Below are 22,532 nucleotides of genomic sequence, written 5' to 3' on the forward strand. Positions count from 1 at the left end.
CCAGGTTTGACCCCCTTCGGAGCCAGGTTTGATCCCCTTCGGAGCCAGGTTTGACCCCCTTCGGAGCCAGGTTTGATCCCCTTCGGAGCCAGGTTTGACCCCCTTCGGAGCCAGGTTTGACCCCCTTCGGAGCCAGGTTTGATCTTCCTCAGAGCCCCGCCTGGGATCTGAGAAATTCACCACACAGGCTTTCCCCCGGGTCACGGCAGCCCTTTGGCGGAGCGCCTCCGACCGAAGAGTCCCCGCGGTGATGTGAAACACCCCCTTGGTTTGCTGCTGCAGTTTTGTCAATGCAGCTGGCGAACGCCGCCAGCCTGACACCCGTCCCGCCGGGCGCGGGGCCCTGCCTGCCCGGGACCGGAGGTGACTACAAGCCCCAGGCTGCCGCGGGCCGCCGGGGGGCGGTGCCGGTTGCCGTGCGGTGCCGTGCCGGGCTGCGGCCCGCCCGCCGCTGCGCACAGCATGGCCGGCTTCGCCGATCTGAACCTCCCGCAGGGGCCGGACAAGAAGTCCCTGCAGAGCCTGCTGGAGGCCGCAGCGCACTGTGAGTTAGCGCCCCGGGCACGGCGGGGGCGGGGAGGCCGGCAGGGCCGGCCCGGGGCTCGGGCTGCGGTGCGGAGCCGGTGGGCCTGAGCTGGGGAGGGCTGGGCCCGGCCAGGAGGGCAGCGGGACGCGAGCGGCAGCCCCGCCAGGCTGGTGTGAGCGCGGCGAGAGGCTCTAGGCTGAGTTTTCCCTCCCTGGGGGCTAAACCTCGCCATCTGCCTCCCGGCGGGTCGCCTTCCCCCTCGCTCCTCTCGCCCTCCCTGCTCAGCTTGGGGCTTCTCTGCAAGTGACCAGGGCTGAGGCCTTCCCAGTGCTGAGTAGCAAGGAAAGCTCGTGTTGTGCCTTGCAGACTCTGTCTCTGCCTGTTTGTCCCAGTGTAAGAGTTGGTTTTTTCCCAAGGCGGACACATTTTTCCACCTGGAGTTTCTTCCGGCCTAAATCTTTTTCGCGCAGAACCGCTGTGCAGCCAGGTGCTGCCTGTCCAGTGTCTGGGGGGCGACTGGTCTTTGCCAAGTGTACCATCTTCTTCTGATCCCTGCTGAACGAGACCTTTTCGCCAGTTTTGTCAGCATCATTTTGAATGCTCACCTTGCCTTCTGCTATAGCTGTATCTCTCCCAGCTCTGCGTTGTCTGTAGTTTTAACAACTGTCCTGAATGTCCTTAACCATGTTCCCTAAAGAAAGGGATCAAACCAGGGCAAAATCTTTGGGGACTCCAACCCCAAGTATTCATGCTCATAAAGCTCTACCATTGAGTAAGTGTTGTCAGGGCTGGGGTGTATTAAAAGGCAAACAGATTTTTTTTTATTTTAAGGCACTTTTTGGGTGAATTGATCTTCAGAAAAAAATGTGCAAGCTAAATATGCACGTGATTATTCATTTCGAGGCATTTAAGTAATGAGTGTTTAACAGGTTTCTGTTTGGATTTGTTTCCGTTAGTTTACTGGACAAAACATTCTTACTATGTGTTTACTTTTTCAGTGGGATATTCTGCAGTTGCTCTTAACCATGTCATCGATTTTAAAGAAAAGAAACAGGTAATTTTTGTTGGGGTTATTTGTTCTTAGTGTGTTTTCTCTTGTAAACCTACATGCCTTATTACATGTTCCCAAATAGGTTTATCCACAGAATGCACCTCTAGATGCAAGTACAAATATCTGCATTTGTGACAGAACTCCCATTTTATAATTCAGTATAATTGCCCTGGAGTTAACTTTTAATATGGTCCCTGGGAAATAGTTTTGTTAGCATGGCAAATTTCTCTTCAGGATTGGAACATTTTTGGAATTGTTTACATTGTAAACTTAACCCATGACATTTTGAATAACTTTGTTTTGTTCTCTTTTAAGGAAATCATCAAGCCAGTATCTCCTTCAGAGTTGTTTCCATCTTTGCCTATTGTACAAGTATGTCTAGTTACATTCTATCTATGTATTACTATTCTGAGTTATATTTTTTACCTTAGTGTGTTTGTATATGTGATTTTGTGTATTACATGTTTATCAAAAAAGAGAAAATTGTCCGTTGCTTGATTGTTAAAACTCCCAGCATTGGAAGAACGATACACTCGCGTTAGAGTAGGCTCTATTCATTATTTTAGAAATTATTAAGGAAATTGCTTCATGTGAATTTTGAATCTTCTTGTACTTGAATAATTACAGTATAATTCTTGAAATCTGCATTTTGGAAATAACTTCCTGGTTTTGATGGAGCAAGATTTGGATATAATGAAGCAAGTCTGTATTTCAAATCATTGACACGTTAATTCACGAACTGCTTTTGCTTGCAGTTGTGGCCTGCCTGGGAAGCCATAGCAGTATTAAAACATACTCAGTTTTTCTGCATGATTTCTCCCTTCCCTCCCTTCCCTTCCTCAGAGAAACACTATAAGTTGTTCTTTATAAAGAGCAGGTATAATTTCAAACAGATCAAAATAAAATAGGGAAGTGTAACTACAGACTTCAGAAAACTAGTGTAGGCAGCAGTATGAGCAAGCCAGACAGGCTGAAAGTCACCACAAATTTTTGCTTTGGAACTTTTTAAGTCTTTCGTATTATTTCTTTTTTGTAGGGGACATCTAAAAGAATTAAAGTCTTAACCCGGCTAACACTTGTTGTTTCTGATCCTTCCCACTGTAATCTCTTGGTAAGTATATTCAGTATATTAATTTTCCAATTTTTATTTCCTTTTCTGAATGACTGAATGAAACTTTGGAAATTGTATGGGGAGAACTCTATGGATTTTGCAGCGCACTCTGCAGTGATTTCTCAGATCACATCTTTAGCAAATAATGTGGTCATGAAGAGATGTAGACTTACAGGACTGGATATGGCTTCTGTTGCTCATTTGTCAATATGGGACAACAGTTCTGTTCCTCGGTTCTTTCCTTTGATTTCTGGACTTCTGTGCGTAAACTAGAAGACTGTGAGCAAGCCCTGTGTCTGTTTGTGTTTTAGTGCTACATGATGGAAGCAAAAGGTCTGAGTGCCTTACTAGGTGAGTGGGACAAGCCTCAAAATGAGAATGAATGACTTCACAGTATGGCTCACAGCAGAGACCTACTATATAATTGGATTATTATTGGCTTTGGTTTAGTACTTGAAAGTGAAAAAGGGTTTTTCTTCTCACTGTTTTGGTCGTACTCATTGTGCATAGCTTTGGCATCTGCCAGAATTCAAGGTGGTAATTGTTTCCTCCTTTTGTAGAGATCAACATCTGCAAATATAAGGTTATATGACATCATAGCAGTATTTCCGAAGACTGAGAAACTGTTCCATGTAAGTACAATCATCCGATCAGCAATGCCCGCCCAGTAATTTTTAGTGCCTTGGGCTAGTTTGAGTACATGCTTTGTTTTGATTTTGTTTCTCATTTTATGTAGGCCTGCATGTCATGGGGCTAATTAAGCAACATAGGCTGCCTGATCAGTTGATAGACTGAGAAGGTTGTGAGGGATTGCAGAAGGTTGCGAGGCCTTGAGGTGCCCGGTGAAAGTCTGAAACATCTACCTGATGAATGGACTTGTATGCCTCTGCGCTGTGATTTCCTTTGTGTGTCTCGTTCTAGTGAGGAGAGAAAACATACCTTTTTTCTAATATATGTATATTATCAGCATGTGGAAGACTGCTGTCTTGAACTTTAGCTTCTCAAACTCTGACAGCTTCCCCAAAACACATTCGCTGTCTTCTGTTAGCACTAATTGTTCCTGGTCTCTGAAATGCCAGGGAAAGTGGGAGAATTTTAAAATGGAACTAATGTGATTCTGAGAGTTACCTTCTTCCTTTTAGTCTTAGGTCTTCTCTTGGAAGTTCATCCAAATGAATAGCTGATCTCTTTTTTTTTTATTTTTCCTTTTATTTCTTTATTTTAAATCAAAAGAGGAGCAAGAGCTTATGTGACAGAGCTAGTTCTAGTTGTCGTAGCATCTTACGAACAGATAAAATAAAATTTCCAAAAGTAAACGTGCCTGATTAAACATAATGACCCTTGCTCCATTGCCAGACTGAGATTTCTGGTTTTGTTTTGTTTTGAGTGTTTTGGATGCTCAAGTTGAGTGAGAGATGCTTCACTTCTGTGACTTCATGATGTGTTTGTTACTTTGCCTGCTGAGAAGGCCATTGAGGCTCTACAAAAGTAGAGCAGCCTCAGGGGAAATACTTTAAGGGCAGACGGTCATTTGCTCGCTTAGATTTTATCCTGGCTGTTCAGAGCAAACTTGCAACTGAAAACTGCCTCCACAAAATTTGTGAGTCTTTGAAGGCATTGCTGTATCAGTGTTACTGAACAGATGCTGGCGTTTGTAGCAGTGGTAGCACTCCGGATGTGCTAGTGAGAGAAATTAGTGGGTACGAATAATTTTCAAAACATTAGTAAGGACTGATTTGTGACCTTAGCCCAACATTGTTGTTTCTCACATTGGTTTATGTTAATAGAAATGCAAATATTTTGAACAAAACCCCCAATACTCTGTCACTTCTGTGATTTTAGAAAAACAAGGTGTTGCAAGTGTGTTTGACCATGAGCTGGTTCAGTCCATTTCTGGTGTTTGACTGAAGACGACCTCTATTATTTAGAGGTGATACCTAAATAGAGTAATGTGCAGTAATTCTTCAGCCGTTACTAACAGCACCAAGCATCATACTGTCTTCCAACTTTTATCCATAGCTGCTATATCTTGAATAGACCCTTCCTACTGGAAAAATTCCTAGTTTTAAAACACTGTCTGAGGCAGAATGATCTCAGCTTGGCTTGTTGGGTGATAGGTGTTTGTTATCTCCATCTCTAATTAAGTTGTTCTCAAATACTTGGTAACAGCTGGTATGAGTGGTCTGACTGAGTGGAGTATCTGGAAGCAAGTTATTTTTTTGTCAGAATGTTTTTCTTACAAAACCCAAAATTGTGATGTCTGAGCTGTTGCAAGCTCATAAATAATAACATTAACTCTGAACTGGAAGAGTAGGTGGAAGCGTCCCATCTCTGTTAACCTTGGCAGGCAGCAGGAAGGCATGCAGTTTAAAGCAGTGGGAAGACGGCACAGGGGCACCAAAAGCAAACGTGAATATCTTTGCAGGAGTGCCAGAATTTACTTTCAAAGAGAGCTTGTCAGTATAAAACTGAGTCTGTTTTGTTTGTTTGTTTTTTTAAATAAGTTAAAGCTACTTTTTAGTATTCCTGAGTACCTGTTTTGACACATTAAAATGATATTTTTCTGGTTTGTTTTTCTAAATTACTTCCCCTCCTTTTTGAAAACTTGTCCAAGTAAAGTACAAAGCAAGAGGCTGTAGAAGAAGGTGAACTTTAAAGAATCTTTCAGCAGAAGAATTCAAACATTAATTATAACAGTTAGAGCTTAATGAAACTCATTTCCGACTGCTTTTATTTCCCTTGCAAGATTTTAGGACTCTTGGGGGTGTGAGAGAGGCAAATAGTTGTAAAATACTTCTGAGGGCCACTCTCCACCTCTTTCTTTTGGTCTCTGGCAACAATGTAAAATCTCACTTCTCAAGTAAGCTCAATCAATTTATCATGTGTTTAAACAAGCACCTGAAGCCAGGTAATCAGCAGGAACATGCTGTGCTGTTTTGGGGGGAAAGGGCAGGCTCTCATTTAAGGGTGGGTATTTCTTATTTTCAGCCGTCTGCTGTGTTTGGATGTCCAGCTGCGGCAGTGTTTAAGCTGGCATAAACAGCCACTCATTTCTGCAGGTCCCTGTCTGCTCTGCTGGTGAAGCTGCTTGCTTAGTTGCATGGCAGTGTGGTTTGAGGAACACGCTTTTGGCTGAAAAGTAACCAAAGTTTTTTGCCAAGTTACTTTGCAGGCAGCAGATCTGCTTTCTTGTGGATAGTTTTGCCGGCATGAGGAGGATGGCTAGGCTCTGCGCAGGCCAATGGAGATAGCAACTGTTTAAGCTGACACTCTCGCAGGTGATGGACAGTGTGTTAGGAAGGAAGTGGGATTGTTGATGAGACAGTGTTCATTGCTTCCATGCTGGCAGCACTTTGAGCAGGGGAGGGAACCCAAGCATGTTTCTTGCAAACTGCATGAGGTGAAAGATTTCATCCTTACGTGTTCCCATTCAGGGCAGATCTTATGCTTGTCTTTTGGTTAAAGCTTTTAGGTTTTCCAGCTGTCTGTGGAGAGCTGTAGCAATTTTGTAGACGTATCAACAGGGAGTCTGGCCCAAGTGATGTTACACACGGAGTTTCAGCATATACCTCTGGCTCTTACAATTCATGGATCTTTCACTGTTAAGGATAAGCCGCCTAGGGTCAGTCTTGCACCACAAATTATATTTGAAAATTGGCTGTTGGTAACTCAGCATTACTTTGAGAGCATCATTTTTCTCACCAACAATTTGGCATTTGGATTATTTTCCATAGAACAGGAGTTTTCATGTTTTTATAAAAGAGATACATGACCACTGGAGATGTGCTCTAATTTTAGCATGGCCCAAAACCAGTCTGTGCCTTCTTGTCATGAACCAGGGAAGCTTTTCTGTGACAGAGTGTGGCAGTGATATTTGGAGAATGTGAGCGCATTTTTCAGTAAATAATTTATATCCTCAGGACTATGAGGAAGCTGCATTTGCCAAGATAATTGTAGAACATGCACTTTCTTTAAGTCTACCAAGAGGATTATTTTGGGCTGCAACAGGCCACTCCATGCCAGTAATAAGGTCTGTGTCTGTTGCTTTTAAAAAATTTTGCTTTTTAAGAATTCTGACTGTTTTAATCATATTAGTTAGTTCTGCCTGCTGTTTGTAAGCAATTAGCAGATCACCAGTATCTAAAAAAACTTGCTTATGTAAGTCTGAGGATATAGTGCAAGGCCAAATTTCAATGTTTATTCCTAAAATATTTGCCAAAGCTTTCTTCAGGCCATCCAAGCAGTGGCAAATTTATTTATTTATGGCTGTCTGGAGTTTCCCAGCAGATGGGGCTCTTGCCTGTGGTGTGGCTGGGCAAGCACCCAGCTGTGCAACTGCTGCATATCACTTTCTGTATGAAGTTTTTGCACTTCAGATCCTTTCAGCGGGCAGGGTAACCTTAACTTGCCTCTGTGTGTGACTTGTCCAGGAGCCAAAGCTAGGCTGAACATTGGAGTGTTTGGAGAAATCTCCTCTCCAACTTCCCATGCAGTGCAGGAATTCCTTGTTATGGGGAAGTATGGCTCTTAAATTTGTTTTTCCTTGGTGGTGTTTTCTGAAATGTTCTTGTCACTGGAATCCTGTAGATATCCTGGCATTTGGGTCACTCACTTTTTCCCACCGTGCTTAATTTGCAAAGTGGAAAAGAGCTTTCCAGTGTTTCTGGAGCTGATTTAGGAAGGAGTGTTTTCTCATCACATAGGGCAACTTGCATGTTTCTGATGTGTATTCTTGCTTTTCTTCATTTTCAGATTTCTCTCTTCCTGAATATCCTATGGCCTCACTGACGTCTTTTCTAGGACATGATTCAGAGCTATTTGTTTTGTGCATGTTCCCATAAATCACCTCTGTCTAGGTAGTAGTTTGTACTCCACGTAAGAAAAGGATTAAAATTGGCTGTAGTAGAGCTAAACTTACACATGCAAGTCTAATTTGATGCAATAGATTCCAACCGTGTCCTGCCTAACAGAGTTTGTACAGGTAGGGCATGAAGATAAAATTTAGACTAAATGGCCTGGTAGAGACATTTTAACATCAAAAACCTTGTGGTTTGCTGGATCTTTGAATTGCCTGCATGTGTGCTGTGGCTCTCTTGTCTAGGAGGGAGTGCTATCAATAGCTAAGAAATATTCCTCAAGCTGGACCTCTGCTCTCATCTCCATCCAAATTTCTTGTGAACAGACTGGTAGAAGACTAGTTGCAAAGCAGTAGCCTGCCCTGTGTTACAGCAGAGCGCAGCTACCCCGCAGCCCAGCCCTGGGACTCCCCTCAACCCCCACCTCTTTCATGCTGGTGCAAGGAGGGATAAATGGTTGGCACCTGGCCCAGGTGTATTTGGAGCAGTTGCTGGCAGGCTTCTGAAAGCAGAGAGTTCCTCTATGTGTAGAAAATACCTTTTCAACATTTTCAGCCCATTTTATCGTTGTTACAACGCTGCTTACAGACATTAATCTGGCCCTGTGTAATCATCTTTACGGGCTAGGCATATATAATTCCTACATGTCTTGAGTGCATGAGATTATATGTAAATCAAGAGCTCCCTTTTATGTGCACTTCATTTTCTCTGTATGTCAGTGTGGAGATTCTCAACCCTTTGTTCATTCCTTCCCTCTTTTAATACAGGCTGTAAATTGTGGTGTGAGTTCAAAGCTAAGCTTTTAAACTATGACCTCCAGTGCCATCTTGAGACTTTTCCAGAGATGCGGCTTTCAGGAAGGGCTGCATGTTCCCCACACAGGAAAGTGAGACCCTGTGGATCGGCTTCCAGTACTGGGCATGGGGCACCACCAGTCTAACATTCTGCTTCTCTTTCAGTCTTTTGGTTGCTTCTGGTAAAAATACTTAATCTGTAAAACAAATGGTTGCTACACTGGAATTAGAGATTGATGGGGTAAGGGGCAGTTCCTGGGCTGGTCCCTTTGTAAACAGTTGTCGTCCTTCATTAGCTGTGAGTTCATTTGGCAAAAGCCAGCATTGCTTCTGCATGTCCTATGTTGGATGAGAACAAAGCAGTAAGTCTTTGGTTGGTCATCATTTTATTGGAAAAGTAGTTCTGTAAGTGCAGGAAGGCTTGGGTTTTAAGCCCAGAATGCTCAAGCTGTGCACCTGTATCCCTGCTGTTTTATTGCCATACCTGCAAGGCATAGTACTTCTTCATTTTAAAACTGAACTCACCCTGGAGAGGCATTTATTGCATTAAGAAATGAAGGAGAATATCAGTGCACCTACAGTTGGTTGCACATTTTTTTGGCTTGTCTAATAATCTGTTCCTATTTTTTTGCTGTAGATCGCTTGCACAACTCTAGATGTGGATCTGGTATGCATAAATGTAACAGAGAAGCTGCCATTCTACTTCCGAAGGCCCCCTGTGAATATGGTAAATTTACATCTAAATTGTTTTCTTGATGTTAAATTCTGCATTTAATGTCAGTCTGAGTTGAATTCCCTACCATTTCCCTCCCACCATTCCCATCCAAATGGTTCTTTTATTTTCTTGCATAATGTACAGTGTTGTTTCAGATGTCCTTCACTTCAAGGCCTCCACTGCAGCATTTAATACACAGTGATGTATGTTCCTTCTCTTTCTCCTTCCTGTCCCCCACTGAAGAAGGCAGAAGTGGTGTTCCCAAGGAATGAAAACAGAGCCTTAAGGCCACTGCTATGCAAAGCAGTGAGATGTGGTATGACTGCTGACTAAGCTGCCTCCCAAACCAGAAGTGGTACAGCTGTGTCAGAACAGATAAACAGCCTTGTGATTTAAAAGACAGGAGAATGTGAATGACAGTGTTAATTTGGGAGAAGGATGTTGTGCCAGTTATTTGGAGGACAACTTTATTGAATCCATACTTAGACAAAGGAATGTCTTGGCAAATGAACCAAATGTGTAATTGCTAAATATCTACTGTGGGACACAAGATGGCTATCAGCATGGATCAAATACTTTGTTAATACAATTCTGCCTGCTGTTGGTGGTTTGCCAGAAAGCTTAATCTGAACATGCTCTTAGGTGAACTATTTTTTTCCTCTGAGTATATGTCAAGGTTCATTCCACGTGGGCATTCTTGGCTGATGTAGTCCTTAGTGCTTAAAAATTTAAATTTGGAATTGGGTAGAAATCCTACTTCCTCTTCTACAGAAAGTTTGACCTAGAATAAAAATGTAAAATTAACTAGAATTAATCCTGAAACAGGACAAAAGTAATACTTTGGAATTTACTACAGACTGGGAATGTCAACATTCCATTTGGAATAACAATTTTGTATGAAACGTTGTTTGAAAGTACCCTAGCTGCCTAAAACTCCAGCAGCTGACCCAGGTGAGGAGCTGGGTGGCTTCTGGAGCCCTGTGTTTGGAGACGTTTTACTTACAAGCTACTTCTCAGCTTCCACACTCCCAGCTTCAAGGCAGTCTGTCTGTCAGACTGGTTTTGTGCATCCTCGGGCAGTCAGTTTTGGTTGTTGTGATGCCAGGCAGACAGATTGGCAGGCAGCTGAAGTGGTGGGGATGAGGTTAAAAGTCTGCTTGGCTGGAAATTGGTGTATTGCCATCACCTGTTTTGGTTTTGATAAATTCAGGCTTCTCTTGTTTTACGCGGAGCTGGTCCGACATCCGCAAACATTTGATGTGTACATAGCTTCTGTTGTGCTCGCATTCAGAGGTCATGCATGGATGGAAGATGGATTAATTCCATGTGTATTCAGTTACTGGACTCTTACAGTATTAACATTGCAGCATTTTTTTAATAATACGAGTATAACGCATAGAGTAACATTTCAGGCAAATGTAGTATAGGCCAGGGAACTAGGAACTCCTAGCTTTGAATTGTGTCTTTATTGCTAACTCACTGTGTCCTGTAACAAGTCGCTTAACTTCTCTGTGTGTTTGCAAAAACAAGAATACTGGGCTGTTGGTGAGGCACTTAGAGAGATAGCAAGGGATTTTAAAGCAGCTGAAAATATAATGAGTATTACTGTTTGGAAACTCTCCTGTGACTCGCTGTTATTTAACATTGTCACAAATACCAGAGTATCCTGTGAGACAGGAGAGAAGGGACCTTGTTGCTGCTTTTATGCAAGGACAAATTCCTCATCTGCAAGACGTGGGTACTGTGGGGAGCGGTGGTCTTCCTTACAGCAGGCTGTGGGGCTAGAGGAGGAGGGTCCTCAAAATTTCAAGACTTGTTTCTGACCAGAAGTGGTTACCTGTCTCCTCAACTCTGTGACAGAGGGAAGGCAATTGCTGCTAATAAGTGTCTGATATTTCTTTGTTTGTTAAACCTCATTTATATGTCATCCCAAGATTCAAGTACACATACCTAGTGAAACGTTCCCCCACCACCACCCCAGTGCTATGCTGTGCTCTTGCTGGAACAATTCTGCCTTAATTTTTTCATATATAACACAGTTAAACTGAGAATAAGCTGCATCAGTAATAGGCGGCAGTTGTTAGATTGTTATGCTTCTCTCCTTTTGATTTTTGATCACTCTCTTTCATGTGAAGGCAATAGATCGAGGCATTTACTTTGAACTTCTTTACACGCCTGCCATCAAAGACTCCACAATGAGAAGATACACAATTTCAAATGCGATCAGCCTGATGCAGATCTGCAAAGGAAAGGTAAGCTCTCAAAGTGAAAGCAAGTTAATTAATTCAGTTCAAATTCTTCTAGAGTTGTACAGACTGAGCCGTTTTAAATGAGTTTGATGCTGGGGTTTCTGAAGCTGTGACTGAATCTTTGCCTACTAATACAAGGACACAATTATTCTAGCTCCAGATACTTCCAGCCATGCACCACTGCATGCTTTCTTCTTAAGTTGTCAGACTGTTAGATTCTTTTTTCAGAACAGCCTATCTGTTGTTATTGTATGCAATACCCAAAACAAAAAGGGGGAAAAAAAAGTGCCAGAGATCTAAGGTTTGCACTAGAATTGAAATCCATGCACCTCTTTAAAATCCCCCATTTCATATTTCTGATTGACCAAAAACTGTTTTTTCATAGTGTACCTTGCATATGTGGGGTAGAAAATAATACGAAAAAAGTAGAAATCTTCCTTTGTTAAATGGTCAGTAAATTCCCAGTGTACAAAACAGACCCAACAGCTGGCTGGCTATTAGCCAGGGCTTTGCTGCAGTCAGATCAACTGCATTCTTCCCTGCTACTGAAACCCAAGGAAGAAGTAACACTTTCAGCTGAGACGCCTGTAATCCATTGCTTTCATACCTTACCTCCTCCCAGGATAAGCTGCCTGTCATGCTGGGTCCTCTCAGGCCATGTTTTTTTTAACAGGGAAGTATATTGTAATACACATCCAAGTTAAAAGAGATTGTAGCTTCCACCACCTTTATTGGAAATGGCCTTTGTTGCACTTAGTTAGTGCAAAGAAGCCAAAATTGGCATTACCCTGCATACCTAGTCTGAAGTGGGATATACAGCTTGGAAGGCCAATTAAAAGCAGATCCATCATTACCTCAGTTCCCCTCAGGCATGGCAGCCTATTTTATAGGACAGCAGAGTGGGTCAAACAGATGAATTCCCTTAGTGCTACAGAAGAAAGTGGGTATTTGCATGGCCTTTCCTGAGAAACCCGGCTCTTGGAGTTAATTGCACAAAATACTGACTTGGAGATGAGTGAGGTACATAGATACAAAACCCCTTTTGGGATTCCTTTTTGCCAGTGCTCCTCTTTCCTCTGTGCAGTTAAAGATGTGCTTCTCATGTGGTTGTTTATTTGGAGAGCATCAGTTGAGTTGGTGTCACAAACAGAGCAAGTGAGATGTTCTGGTGCTCGGTCTATGCACAGTGCCCTTTCTTTCTGCATCTGTCAATCTGGTGCATCATCTGTGCCTGGAAAGTAAATCAGCAGGAGCTGGGCATGACAAGTTGTTGTTAGGCACTGGAAGAGCTGGGGGAGGACTGCTAGCTTGTCTTTATTTTTTGCCTCCAGGCTCAGTACCTGGTGGGCCAGCAGAGGTGGTTATTAGCCCTCACTGGCAGTTTGTCTCCATCAGTTATGTAAAGGCTTTTTTTTAACAAGACATGGGATGGCTCGTTCATAGGCTGCTTGCATCGGCACCTGGCACGCAGCTCTTGCCTTCTGTAACCTATAGTTGCTGAACTTGTAGCAGCTTTTGGATCCTTTTGTTCCTCCTCTGTTGTAGTAGGGCAGAGAAATTTCCAGAAATTTGCTGGTGTCCTCAGAGCTGGCACTGAACAGAGTCCTTAAAACATGTTAAAATGTGCAGGGAATGAGGGAGGGACTTGCCTGCCTTGCCAGACAGAAGGTGTGCATAGCCACAGTCCCTCACCTCCTGTGTTTTGGTAACTGAGTGTGGGTACTGTGCCTGGAGCAGTGTACTGAACAGTTGCTGTCTCCTTTACCTGGGGAGATAATGTTTTGCCTTTGAGTTCTTCCCTTTAGCCCTTCCTGTGAATTTGCCTTTGCCTGCCTCTCCTTCACTCTCTAGCAGTGCTTTTCTTGTCTGCTCTTGTCTCCTTCTCCTGTCTTACCCATCCCCTAACTGGAGGCCAGTTGCCTTTGAACCAGGCTGAGCGCATCTCCAGTGCACAGCAGTGAACCATGATCCTGCGCTGGTTCAAGATGGCTCGTGCAGCTGCTCTGGGTGCTTCTCTGAGCCTGGGAGGCAGGCTTTGGTTGCTACAGCTCAGAGCAGGAGACTTGAATTTTCCCAGCAAACTCCTGCAGTCAGCACCACTGAAGCTCAAAAGCACCCTTGGGATCCATAGTGCAGTCATTTTAAAGGTGAACTACGCAGAAAGAAATGTCGTAGGCTGCATCATGATGTGTGCTGTTAAGTCACTTTGATGTACGTATTTCTTCTGCTTCTGGCTTTCCTTATGCTAAGGCAGAATTGTCTGTCCCATCCTTTCCTCCTCCAGCACATGAGGAAACCTTGGGCACAGTGTGAACAGGCAGTCATTTGCATGCAAATAGCTCTTTTATGGGTTGAGTTCCAGCTGCGCACAGAGCATTTTCTTCCAGTGTCTGCCCTGCTCTTTGTGCTGGGGAGGTGGCAGGGCAAGCAAAGCAATGCGGGGAAGGGATCAAAGGCCCCACCTTGTAACCGGAGGTGGTGTGATGTGTTGGTGGCACTAACGTCAGAGAGGGAAAGTCTTTTGCTGCCTCAGTACAATTCTCATTCCCACCCACTGAAGCAGGAATTCCCAAAGCCTTTTATTCAGTATAATAAAAGGTGCAAGGAATTTTTTGCTGCTGCTGCAGTTTCCACCTGTGCGAAACAGTCTCCCCCTGGGTGAGCATCCTTGGAGGTTTAACATCAGAAGAGCACTGGCAGCTGAGCTGTGGTATCTGCCAGCCCCCGAGCAGTCATGTACCTGTTCTGTAGAAGCCGTTTGGGAGAGAAGGGGGAAGGATGTCTCTCTGCCTGGTGATTTTCATGGGGGTGCCAGTGTTGAAGGAAGTGAGTGTATGGCATGAATTGGCAGCCACTGCCTAGCTGCAGACAGGTTTCCTCAACCAGTGTGAGTTTGATTAAGGTCAACATGAATGCTGAGGTTAGGATTGAGTTGTACCGCAACACAGAGAGTAGGCTGAAAATTCGGGAGCACCAAACAGTCTAAAGGCACTATCTGTAAGCTGCTTCTGGGGGATCCTGGACTCCTAAGTCCATTCCTGTTACAGCTCAGGCTGAGTTGTCATTTTTGTGGGGCCTCTTTCAGCTAGTGTAAATCTTAACACAGTGTGTGTAACTCTGCATTTCTTCTTTACCCTTAAGGTCCCTTTAAAGTCTACTATGAGAGGTACAGGCTGATAGGTGCTTGCTTAATGCCATCGCTCGGACATTTATACTGCTTAGCCTATCCCTCTAAAAGGTGCGGTGCTTATTCAACTCACATCTGTCTGAGAGGTTTGTAACTGCAAGGGGGGGCTTGTCGCTGTGCCCTCTCTCTGTAGGGGACAGGGAGATAACTTGGGTTTATTCATGTCCCCAAATTAAGATCCACACTCTGCTAGAGTTCACTTCATCTGAGGGTATCAGATACTCTGATGGTTAATTGGGCTCTGAGCCTGAACGTAGCTAATGCTCATAAAGTCTTTGCTGTTTGCTGATTATTTTTTTTTTTTTCCCCATTTCTTGATGCTGTCTGACAGATGAATATTTGTTCTCTTTTGTTTTCCAGAACATTGTTATATCTAGTGCAGCTGAAAGGGTAAGTCCCAGATTTTTGCTCAAGTCAGAACAATTTGAGGATTTATCTGTGGCTGAAAATACAGCTTAAATTATATATTAAATGTATAAAAATTGTAATTTTAAATATGATTGCCATCTTGTAGGGTTTTTTTAATCAATCTGTTTTACCAAATAATTGTATTGTGGGGTTTGGGGGTTTTTTTGTTTGGTTGGGTGGGTGGGGGAGCGTTTCTGCTGTGGTATTTTCCATGACAATTTTCTCCCAGATGGGGACTCTGTTTTCCAAAATAAAAGTGTTTGCTTGATTTGCTAGTGCATCTTCAGCAGTTTGCTATCATGTAGCATTTAATCTTTCCTTCCTGATAGCCCTGCCCTGCCTGCTCACACTCTGTCAGCCTTCGAGAGAGCACATGCACATACCCAATCTTCTTTGTTTTGTTTTAGCCCCTAGAACTACGAGGTCCTTACGACGTGGCTAATCTGTATCCTTTTTCTAAGTAAAAGGCAGCAGGTAATAGTAACATGTGAAAGTTCAAAGTGGTTTTGAAGTATCACAGAATCACTATGGTTGGAAAAGACCTGTAAGATCATCAAGTCCAACCATCAACTAACACCACCATGCCCACTAAACCATGTCCCACAATGCCTCGTCCACTCATTCCTTGAACACCTCCAGTGATGGTGACTCCACCACTTCCCTGGGCAGCTTATTCCAGTGTCTCACCACTCTCTCAGTAAAGAAATTTTTCCTAATATCCAGCCTGACTCTCCCCTGGTGCATCTTGAGGCCATTTCCTCTTGTCCTATCACTTGTCACTTGGGAGAAGAGACCAACACCCACCTCTCTGCAACCCCCTTTCAGATAATGGTAGAGAGCGATGAGGTCTCCCCTCAGCCTCCTCTTCTCCAGACTGATCAACCCCAGCTCCCTCAGCCGCTCCTCATAAGACTTGTGCTCCAGACCCCTCACCAGCTTCGTCGCCCTTCTCTGGACACACTCCAGCACCTCAATGTCCTTCTTATAGTGAGGCGCCCAAAACTGAACACAGTCTTCGAGGTGCGGCCTCACCAGCACCGAGTACAGGGGCACGATCACCTCCCTACTCCTGCTAGCCACACTATTTCTGATACAGGCCAGGATGCCGTTGGCCTTCTTGGCCACCTGGGCACACTGCTGGCTCATATTCAGCCGGCTGTCAATCAGCACCCCCAGGTCCTTTTCTGCAGGGCAGCTTTCCAGCCACTCGTCCCCAAGCCTGTAGTGTTGCATGGGGTTGTTGTGACCCAAGTGCAGGACTCGGCACTTGGCCTTGTTGAACCTCATACAATTGGCCTGGGCCCATCGATCCAGCCTGTCCAGATCCCTCTGCAGAGCCTTCCTACCCTTGAGCAGATCAACACTCCCGCCCAACTTGGTGTCATCTGCAAACTTGCTGAGGGTGCACTCAATCCCCTCATCCAGATCATTGATAAATATATTAAACAAGACTGGTCCCAAAACTGAGCCCTGGGGGACTCCACTCTCGACCGGCCGCCAACTGGATTTAACTCCATTCACCACGACTCTCTGGGCTCAGCCATCCAGCCAGTTTTTAACCCAGTGAAGAGTGCACCTGTCTAAGTTACGGGTTGCCAGTTTTTCCAGGAGAATACTGTGGGAGACAGTGTCGAAGGCTTTACTAAAGTCCAGGTAGACAACATCCACAGCCTTTCTCTCATCCACTAGGCAGGTCACCTGGTCATAGAAGGAGAGTACTTCCATCCTTCATACTCCTTGAACTTTTACACAGTGATGCTTGTTGGTGGCCAATTCAATGAATCAGGGCTCTGAGTGGGTGTGAAAGGAGCAACAGCTCTTGGTTATGGGGTGGCACGAGCAGTCACTGTAAATAGTAATGTCTGTGTTCAGCTATAGGTATGTTTTGTTATGATATGCATTGATACTGTGTGGGTGTAAGTGAAGAAATGAATAAAAACCATAAAAATCTATGGACACTTTGAACCAAAATGGAAATTATTACTTATGATCTCCAAGGTGCTACATCTTTGGTAGAAGAAGCTATAAAATAATGTTTATGTTAAAAAAGAAAAAGTTCCTATCTGAGTGCTGGTTACTTCTGTTCTGAATTTTCCAGTCCTTAGTTATGGATGTGCTGTTAAATAAGTGGTTGTGTTCTAGAAACCAAGGAGAGTGCCTTTTCTCCCCTTCTTTTAGAAATTCAGTTGCATTTTTACTACTCCCCCCTCCCTGCCCCACAAGCGCATAACTGGACTGTCCCTTGAAGGGGAGGAGTGTGCTCTGAGTCGTGAGAACCAGGTGGAAGGGTGTGTGGCCTGGAAGGATTTTATGCACAACATTTCCTTCCCTCTGAAAAAGGGCAGTCAGGCTCAACCCAAATTAACATACCTAACCTGGTGTGATCCCTGCTCAAGGTTGCTGGGAACTTTTCAGCGCAGTGCTTTTGTGTCACTGCCCTTTCCCCAAAACTGAAATTTTCAGTGGGGTCATTTTTTTACTTGATTATGCATATAAAAATGTTCCTGTGTTGACAAGACTTTTATTTTCAGAAGTACAGCTTCTTCTCTGGAAAAAAGCAACATTGCCAGGAGCTTTCCAGGAGGGCTGCTGGGGAACTGCAGCCAGGAGAAATGGGTACCTCAGTTCCCTGCCTCTGGGGAACCTTATGCAAAATGTCACTTTGAGTTACAGCTTTGCTAATTCCCAGTTATTTGTAGAGTAAGCAAACCTATCGTGCAGACAGACTTCCCTATTCTGTTTGTTCCTTTCTGTGTGTTTTGATCCTGAACAAAGGTGACAGAGGTTTGCTGTTTGGCCTGTCAGAAAGCGAAGCCAAGGCAGCCGTGTCTACCAACTGCAGAGCCACCATGCTTCATGGAGGTAAGTGAAAAGCGGGTGCAGACTCATCTAAGTAACCCTTGCATTTGTTAAACTAAGTTCATGTTAATGCATATTTTCCGAAAGGTCCAAGACCTTACAGAGCAAGTCAGCTTGGGGCTTTAGCTCCCTTGTCCAATTCATGAAGAGGAGCTTGTGCGGCAAGGGTGTTTTATTTTGCCTTGTTGCCATGTTAGCAAATCAGTGGCTGAATTGATGGTGCTGTCTGTACTGGAGTACTCACTTAACCACGTTAACGAGTCATAAAGTGTTTAGCCAAAACATAGAATTGCCTGTTGTGCTGCATAGTGAAACTACCCCTTTTTTCAGAAAGGGTTGAATGCTCATCTCGGTGACACCAGCAGAAACTACATCATTGACTTCAAGAAAATCGGAATGCATGTGTTTTGCATTTACCCTCTTGAAGCATGAGTGCAGAAGCAACCTTTGCCATGTCCCTTTCTGATGCTTCATTGCATCGTCTTATTTCTGACTTGCTCTTCAGTGTGGACCACTTCAAACTTGATGCAAAATCAAACACCCTGAGTGCTTGCTGCTTAGGAAAAAATGTTTCATATAGTGTACGATGGCTTGAAGTGTTTTGGTGAAGCAAAACTTGCTTCCTTATGCGCTCAGCAGAGGAGGCTCACAGTAGCTCTCTTCTATTTGCCTGTTTCTAATATTAAGAAAGTGGAAATTTAGCTTGTGGCCCCCTGCACTGGAAATCAAAAGGTTTCCAGTTGTATTTTGTGTCCTGGTGTCAGTACAGCAAAGAGGTGCCACAGTTTGTGTTCCAGCAATCAGTTTAGACCCTTGCTTTCCACTGTAGCACTGATTTCTCCATCTCTACCCTCCTTTTCACATGCTTATTTATTGGTTCTTAGTGTTTCTTGATTTTTGTTGTTTATTCTGATGGCAGTTCAACTTTGTGACTGAGTAGTTGCATCTAGCTCTTAATTTCTGCCTCTGCCAAGGTTTGTTGGGTAGGTATGATTTCTTATCACCTTCCCAACAACTTGAATTGCTCTATGTTTCAAATGCACAGTAGAATTTGGTTTGCATCTCTTGTAGAGGTGGGGCTCAAACCTTCTGTAACTCACAGCAGGTAGCTTTGATCTCTTGGAGAGGGCATTTCTGTGAACAGGGTCCTCCTCCAGCCTGCTACTCATCTACATAGAGACAGTGTGTTGGAAGAATTTTTCTCAAATTTATGTGGAATTTCTCAAGACCATCATCTACCTTATCTGTGACATTAAATAGCAGATGTTATTCCCCTGTCCCCCAAAGAATGCTAGCCCAGAATAAGTCGATATATTTTGGCAAGGTTCTTGCAGAGCCTCTTTGCTAACAGAGTATTTGCAGTGAATCTCTTCTACCTCAAATTTTGCAGAGAAGCCTCCCACCAGTAGTTTTGAAATTGGATTGGGCTCAGTAGGTTGTTTGTCAAACATATGAGGAATTTGATAACATCACACAGTAGTATTTTATGGTAATGCTGAGGGTTCTGTAAATAAAATATTCTTGAATACCATAAAGCCACTTATTTGGTATGTATAGGGGAGCCTCTGCCAATGTAGCTGTGCCAGCATAGTCTGTTTAAGAATCCTGGGGTATGTGAATACATGTCTTTTTTTTTTTTTTTAAGAACAGTATGTTTTGCTCAGAAATGCAGAAATGCTTTTTGACAATGCTTCAAGAATGTGTCCTGTGACTGTTGAACTGATTAAGCCTGGTTTCCTATAGTTTTGTGTGTCTGCAGACCTCAGTTTTCCCTTATGTTTGCTGTAATTCTACACCCACCATCGGATTTCCCCCTTTAGTTTACCCACTCCATAAGGCAATGTAACCCCAGCTCCTGCCCATACAAGTTGCTTGCCTGCTGTATGTGCCGACTGGCTGGCTGTTAAACATGCTGAACTGTGCTTTGGCACATGGACACCTGCAAAGAGTATGCATTAAATGCATTAGTGTCATTTACTACAGCTTCTGCTTGTATGTTCCAGAAACTCGGAAGAGTGCCTGTGGGGTAGTGTACACGGTGAAGAAGCCTCGCAAGGTTGAGGAGGAAGAAACAACACTGCCAGCCTGCAAAAAAGCTAAGACTCAAGCTTGAGGACTGAACCAATTGTCAACAGGAGCCTCCATCCCATCTTTACCCAGTGTTGAGTCTTCCCCCACCCTTCAGCCAGCCCAGTTCCTCCCTTACTACTTTATTTAGCCTGGAGAAGAATTATTCTTCTGGTGTTCAAGTGAGGAAAGCTGTGGGAATGAGTCTGCTGAATGGTAGTTCACCACATCTGAAAGGTCACGCTGGGCTTCTGGCAACGGTCAGGAGACCATCTCTCCACCCTGTCTTAGGTCTTCTGGAGTTAGTGCAAACTCAACATTTCTAACGTGGAAATCTTTGGTTGTACAAGTGCATTCCTTTTTTATTAAAAATGTTTCTAAGAATGCATGCTTTCAAAGTTTAGCTCTTATGGTTTCTCAAGTTTTAAATACATCTGTCTACTAAACCTTACAACCACAAGCCAGTAGATGAAGTTTACCTTCAGTGGCCTTTGAAGAATAATGGTGCAGTAAAAAAATATTCTGCTTCCCATTCTGTTTCGTGATCAATGCCTATAAAGAAGATCCCAGCATTTGTTCACTTGCTAGGACTGACTGACCTCACCTGCTAGACACACATCCCAAAGGCCATCCCTGTCCTGCAGCTCTTAAAACCAAACAGTAACATGAGATGGTTACCACAGATGGGAAGGAAGAGCCCAAGGTTACACTGAACGTGTGCTCAGCATGGTATGTTGCAGTCGCAGCAAAACAGCTGTCTCACCTTGGCCTGAGCGATCTCCACGTCACATCGTTTTTACTGCATCATTTCATTCTTTATGTCCTGGTCTGGCAGTGTTGTCTATGAGAGCGTTCATTTTGCTGCCTCCTGCCTTTCCGTTTTCCTTCCTGTTAATGCATCAGTAAACCTAATCTGGCTGCCAAAAAAGCAATCATAACAGATTTATAATCAGCAGAGCATTTTTAGAGCTCTTCTGAATGTTGACTGAAGTTTTTCTTTGGATTAAACCAATATAAAAATTATGTAAGCTACTGTACTCAAAGATACTCTTGAGCCAGCTTTACTGTGAGTATTCCAGTTCTCTATTTGCATCTGACAACAAGTTGAGAAGTGGAAGTTATAGCACGTAAAATATTGCAGAAATCTTGCAGTGGATCATCTGAGCTTTTAGTAAGTGGATTGAGCAAAATAGATGAAGTTCTCGGTAGACTAACAGTTCTATATAATGCTGGTGTAAGTCACAACAGCTTTTGCTTCATTCAACAAATAATGAAATATTTTTCCTTTATGTTATTTTACTTGTTGACTTTCTGTGGTTTGAGTCTGTTTTATTCTAGGTATTGGGATGTAATATATATAGATACAGTACTTTGTCATTTATGGACTTGCCTCCAAAATGATCCTCTAACCAGGGAAGAAGCAGAAATGTGTTTGGTGCAGTTTTCTGAATGACACATTATCTTGCTTGGCCAGAGAATAACCTATCTTGAGCATGAGAGAGATTATTTGGTAACTAGCTTATAGAAAGCATAGGGAGGCTTTTGAATGCTAGAGATCCTTCTTGCTACTTGTTTGACTTTATTTAAAAAATGTACAGTCTACATCTTTGCCCTTTAAGTAGATACAGTGCTTCAGGAGCTGATGGAAAAGTTTCTTCCCCATTTTCCTGAAGCGCATTGTTCTGGCCACTTCGGTGCCTGAACAATTGAACTGCTGCTCAGTTAGGATGATAAACAAACTGAGTTAGCCAGCACTGATGTCATTTCTATTTCCTGCAAGGCATGCTCCCGGTGTCTGGGTAATTGTGCAGAAACAAGTAGTGAAGTAGTGGCTTGCAGAGAAGGGCAGCGAGCAGAGGTGTGCTGTAATTTTTATGGAGAAGAGTGTGTTCGCAAATAAAGCCTACGGCTGGCAAGGCGACACTCACGAGTTATGGCGCTTGTGTGAGAAAAGTCTCATCTGTCTAAAGCTGTTGGCCTCAGTCTAGGACAGCTGGCTGCAGACAGAATAGGCGTTTCTTCTGCTTGCGCCTTTGTGGGGTGTCTGTAAATTCACTTAGTCTCCAAAATTGGCACTCCAGCAACAACTATTCATCGCTGCCCACTCCTGACCCCACCTCATTGCCCAGGATGTTGTTTTGGCCAGACTGTAAAGCCTGCTGGCTAGAAGCCGAATGACAGGGGGTTCGTGATGGTGTATGGGAGCCTGTGGCGTATTTCGCTGGGAGGGCGTGGGATTTTAACTGAATGCAGTGTGTAATGTCCCAATGAAGTGCGACATTGATGCCCCTGCTGGCGGTACTGGTAAGATTGTTCTGCCTTTGCTAAAGCAGAGGGAGAGGTGCCTACCTTTCCTAGCAGGACTCAGCATCTCCCTTGGCTTCTCGGATAACCGAAGCTGCCTCATGTGCTCCACGTAGTAAGTACTGACTTGCTGGGAAACTGAGATTTTTAAATCAAACTCAGTAATAAAACTATAACTTTGTTTTATTAGCTACTCAAGTACTGTCTTTCCGCTTTTGTGTACGTGTTTCCATTTAACAAAATAAGTAAGAGATGGCATTTATCTAACAGTGGCATGAGGGTAGCTCAAGGGCTAGCTGCTCTAGGCAGCTGAGACTTCTTTTTGAGTTTTTAAGAATTTTACAGAGGCCAAGATGTGAACTTTCTTTAAAGAGAGACAGAATTACCCTGTGCATGTTCACCACT

The 22,532-nt window shown here is 43.7% G+C and overlaps 1 protein-coding gene across 1 annotated transcript; it reads left to right on the top strand.

Moving 5' to 3' along the window:
* The first annotated feature begins 445 nt into the window (after nt 1–445).
* Nucleotides 446–22,529, top strand: RPP30 (ribonuclease P/MRP subunit p30). Its single transcript, XM_059820975.1, has 11 exons — nt 446–544; nt 1,525–1,580; nt 1,893–1,949; nt 2,614–2,688; nt 3,249–3,320; nt 8,976–9,065; nt 11,189–11,305; nt 14,850–14,879; nt 15,305–15,342; nt 17,680–17,759; nt 19,760–22,529. Exons 1-11 carry the CDS (start codon nt 463–465, stop codon nt 19,867–19,869), a joined length of 807 nt encoding a protein of 268 aa, XP_059676958.1. The 5' UTR covers nt 446–462; the 3' UTR covers nt 19,870–22,529.
* The last annotated feature ends 3 nt before the right edge of the window (nt 22,530–22,532 follow it).

The sequence above is a fragment of the Gavia stellata genome, chromosome 9 (assembly GCF_030936135.1).
Source record: "Gavia stellata isolate bGavSte3 chromosome 9, bGavSte3.hap2, whole genome shotgun sequence".
Classification (NCBI taxonomy): domain Eukaryota; kingdom Metazoa; phylum Chordata; class Aves; order Gaviiformes; family Gaviidae; genus Gavia; species Gavia stellata.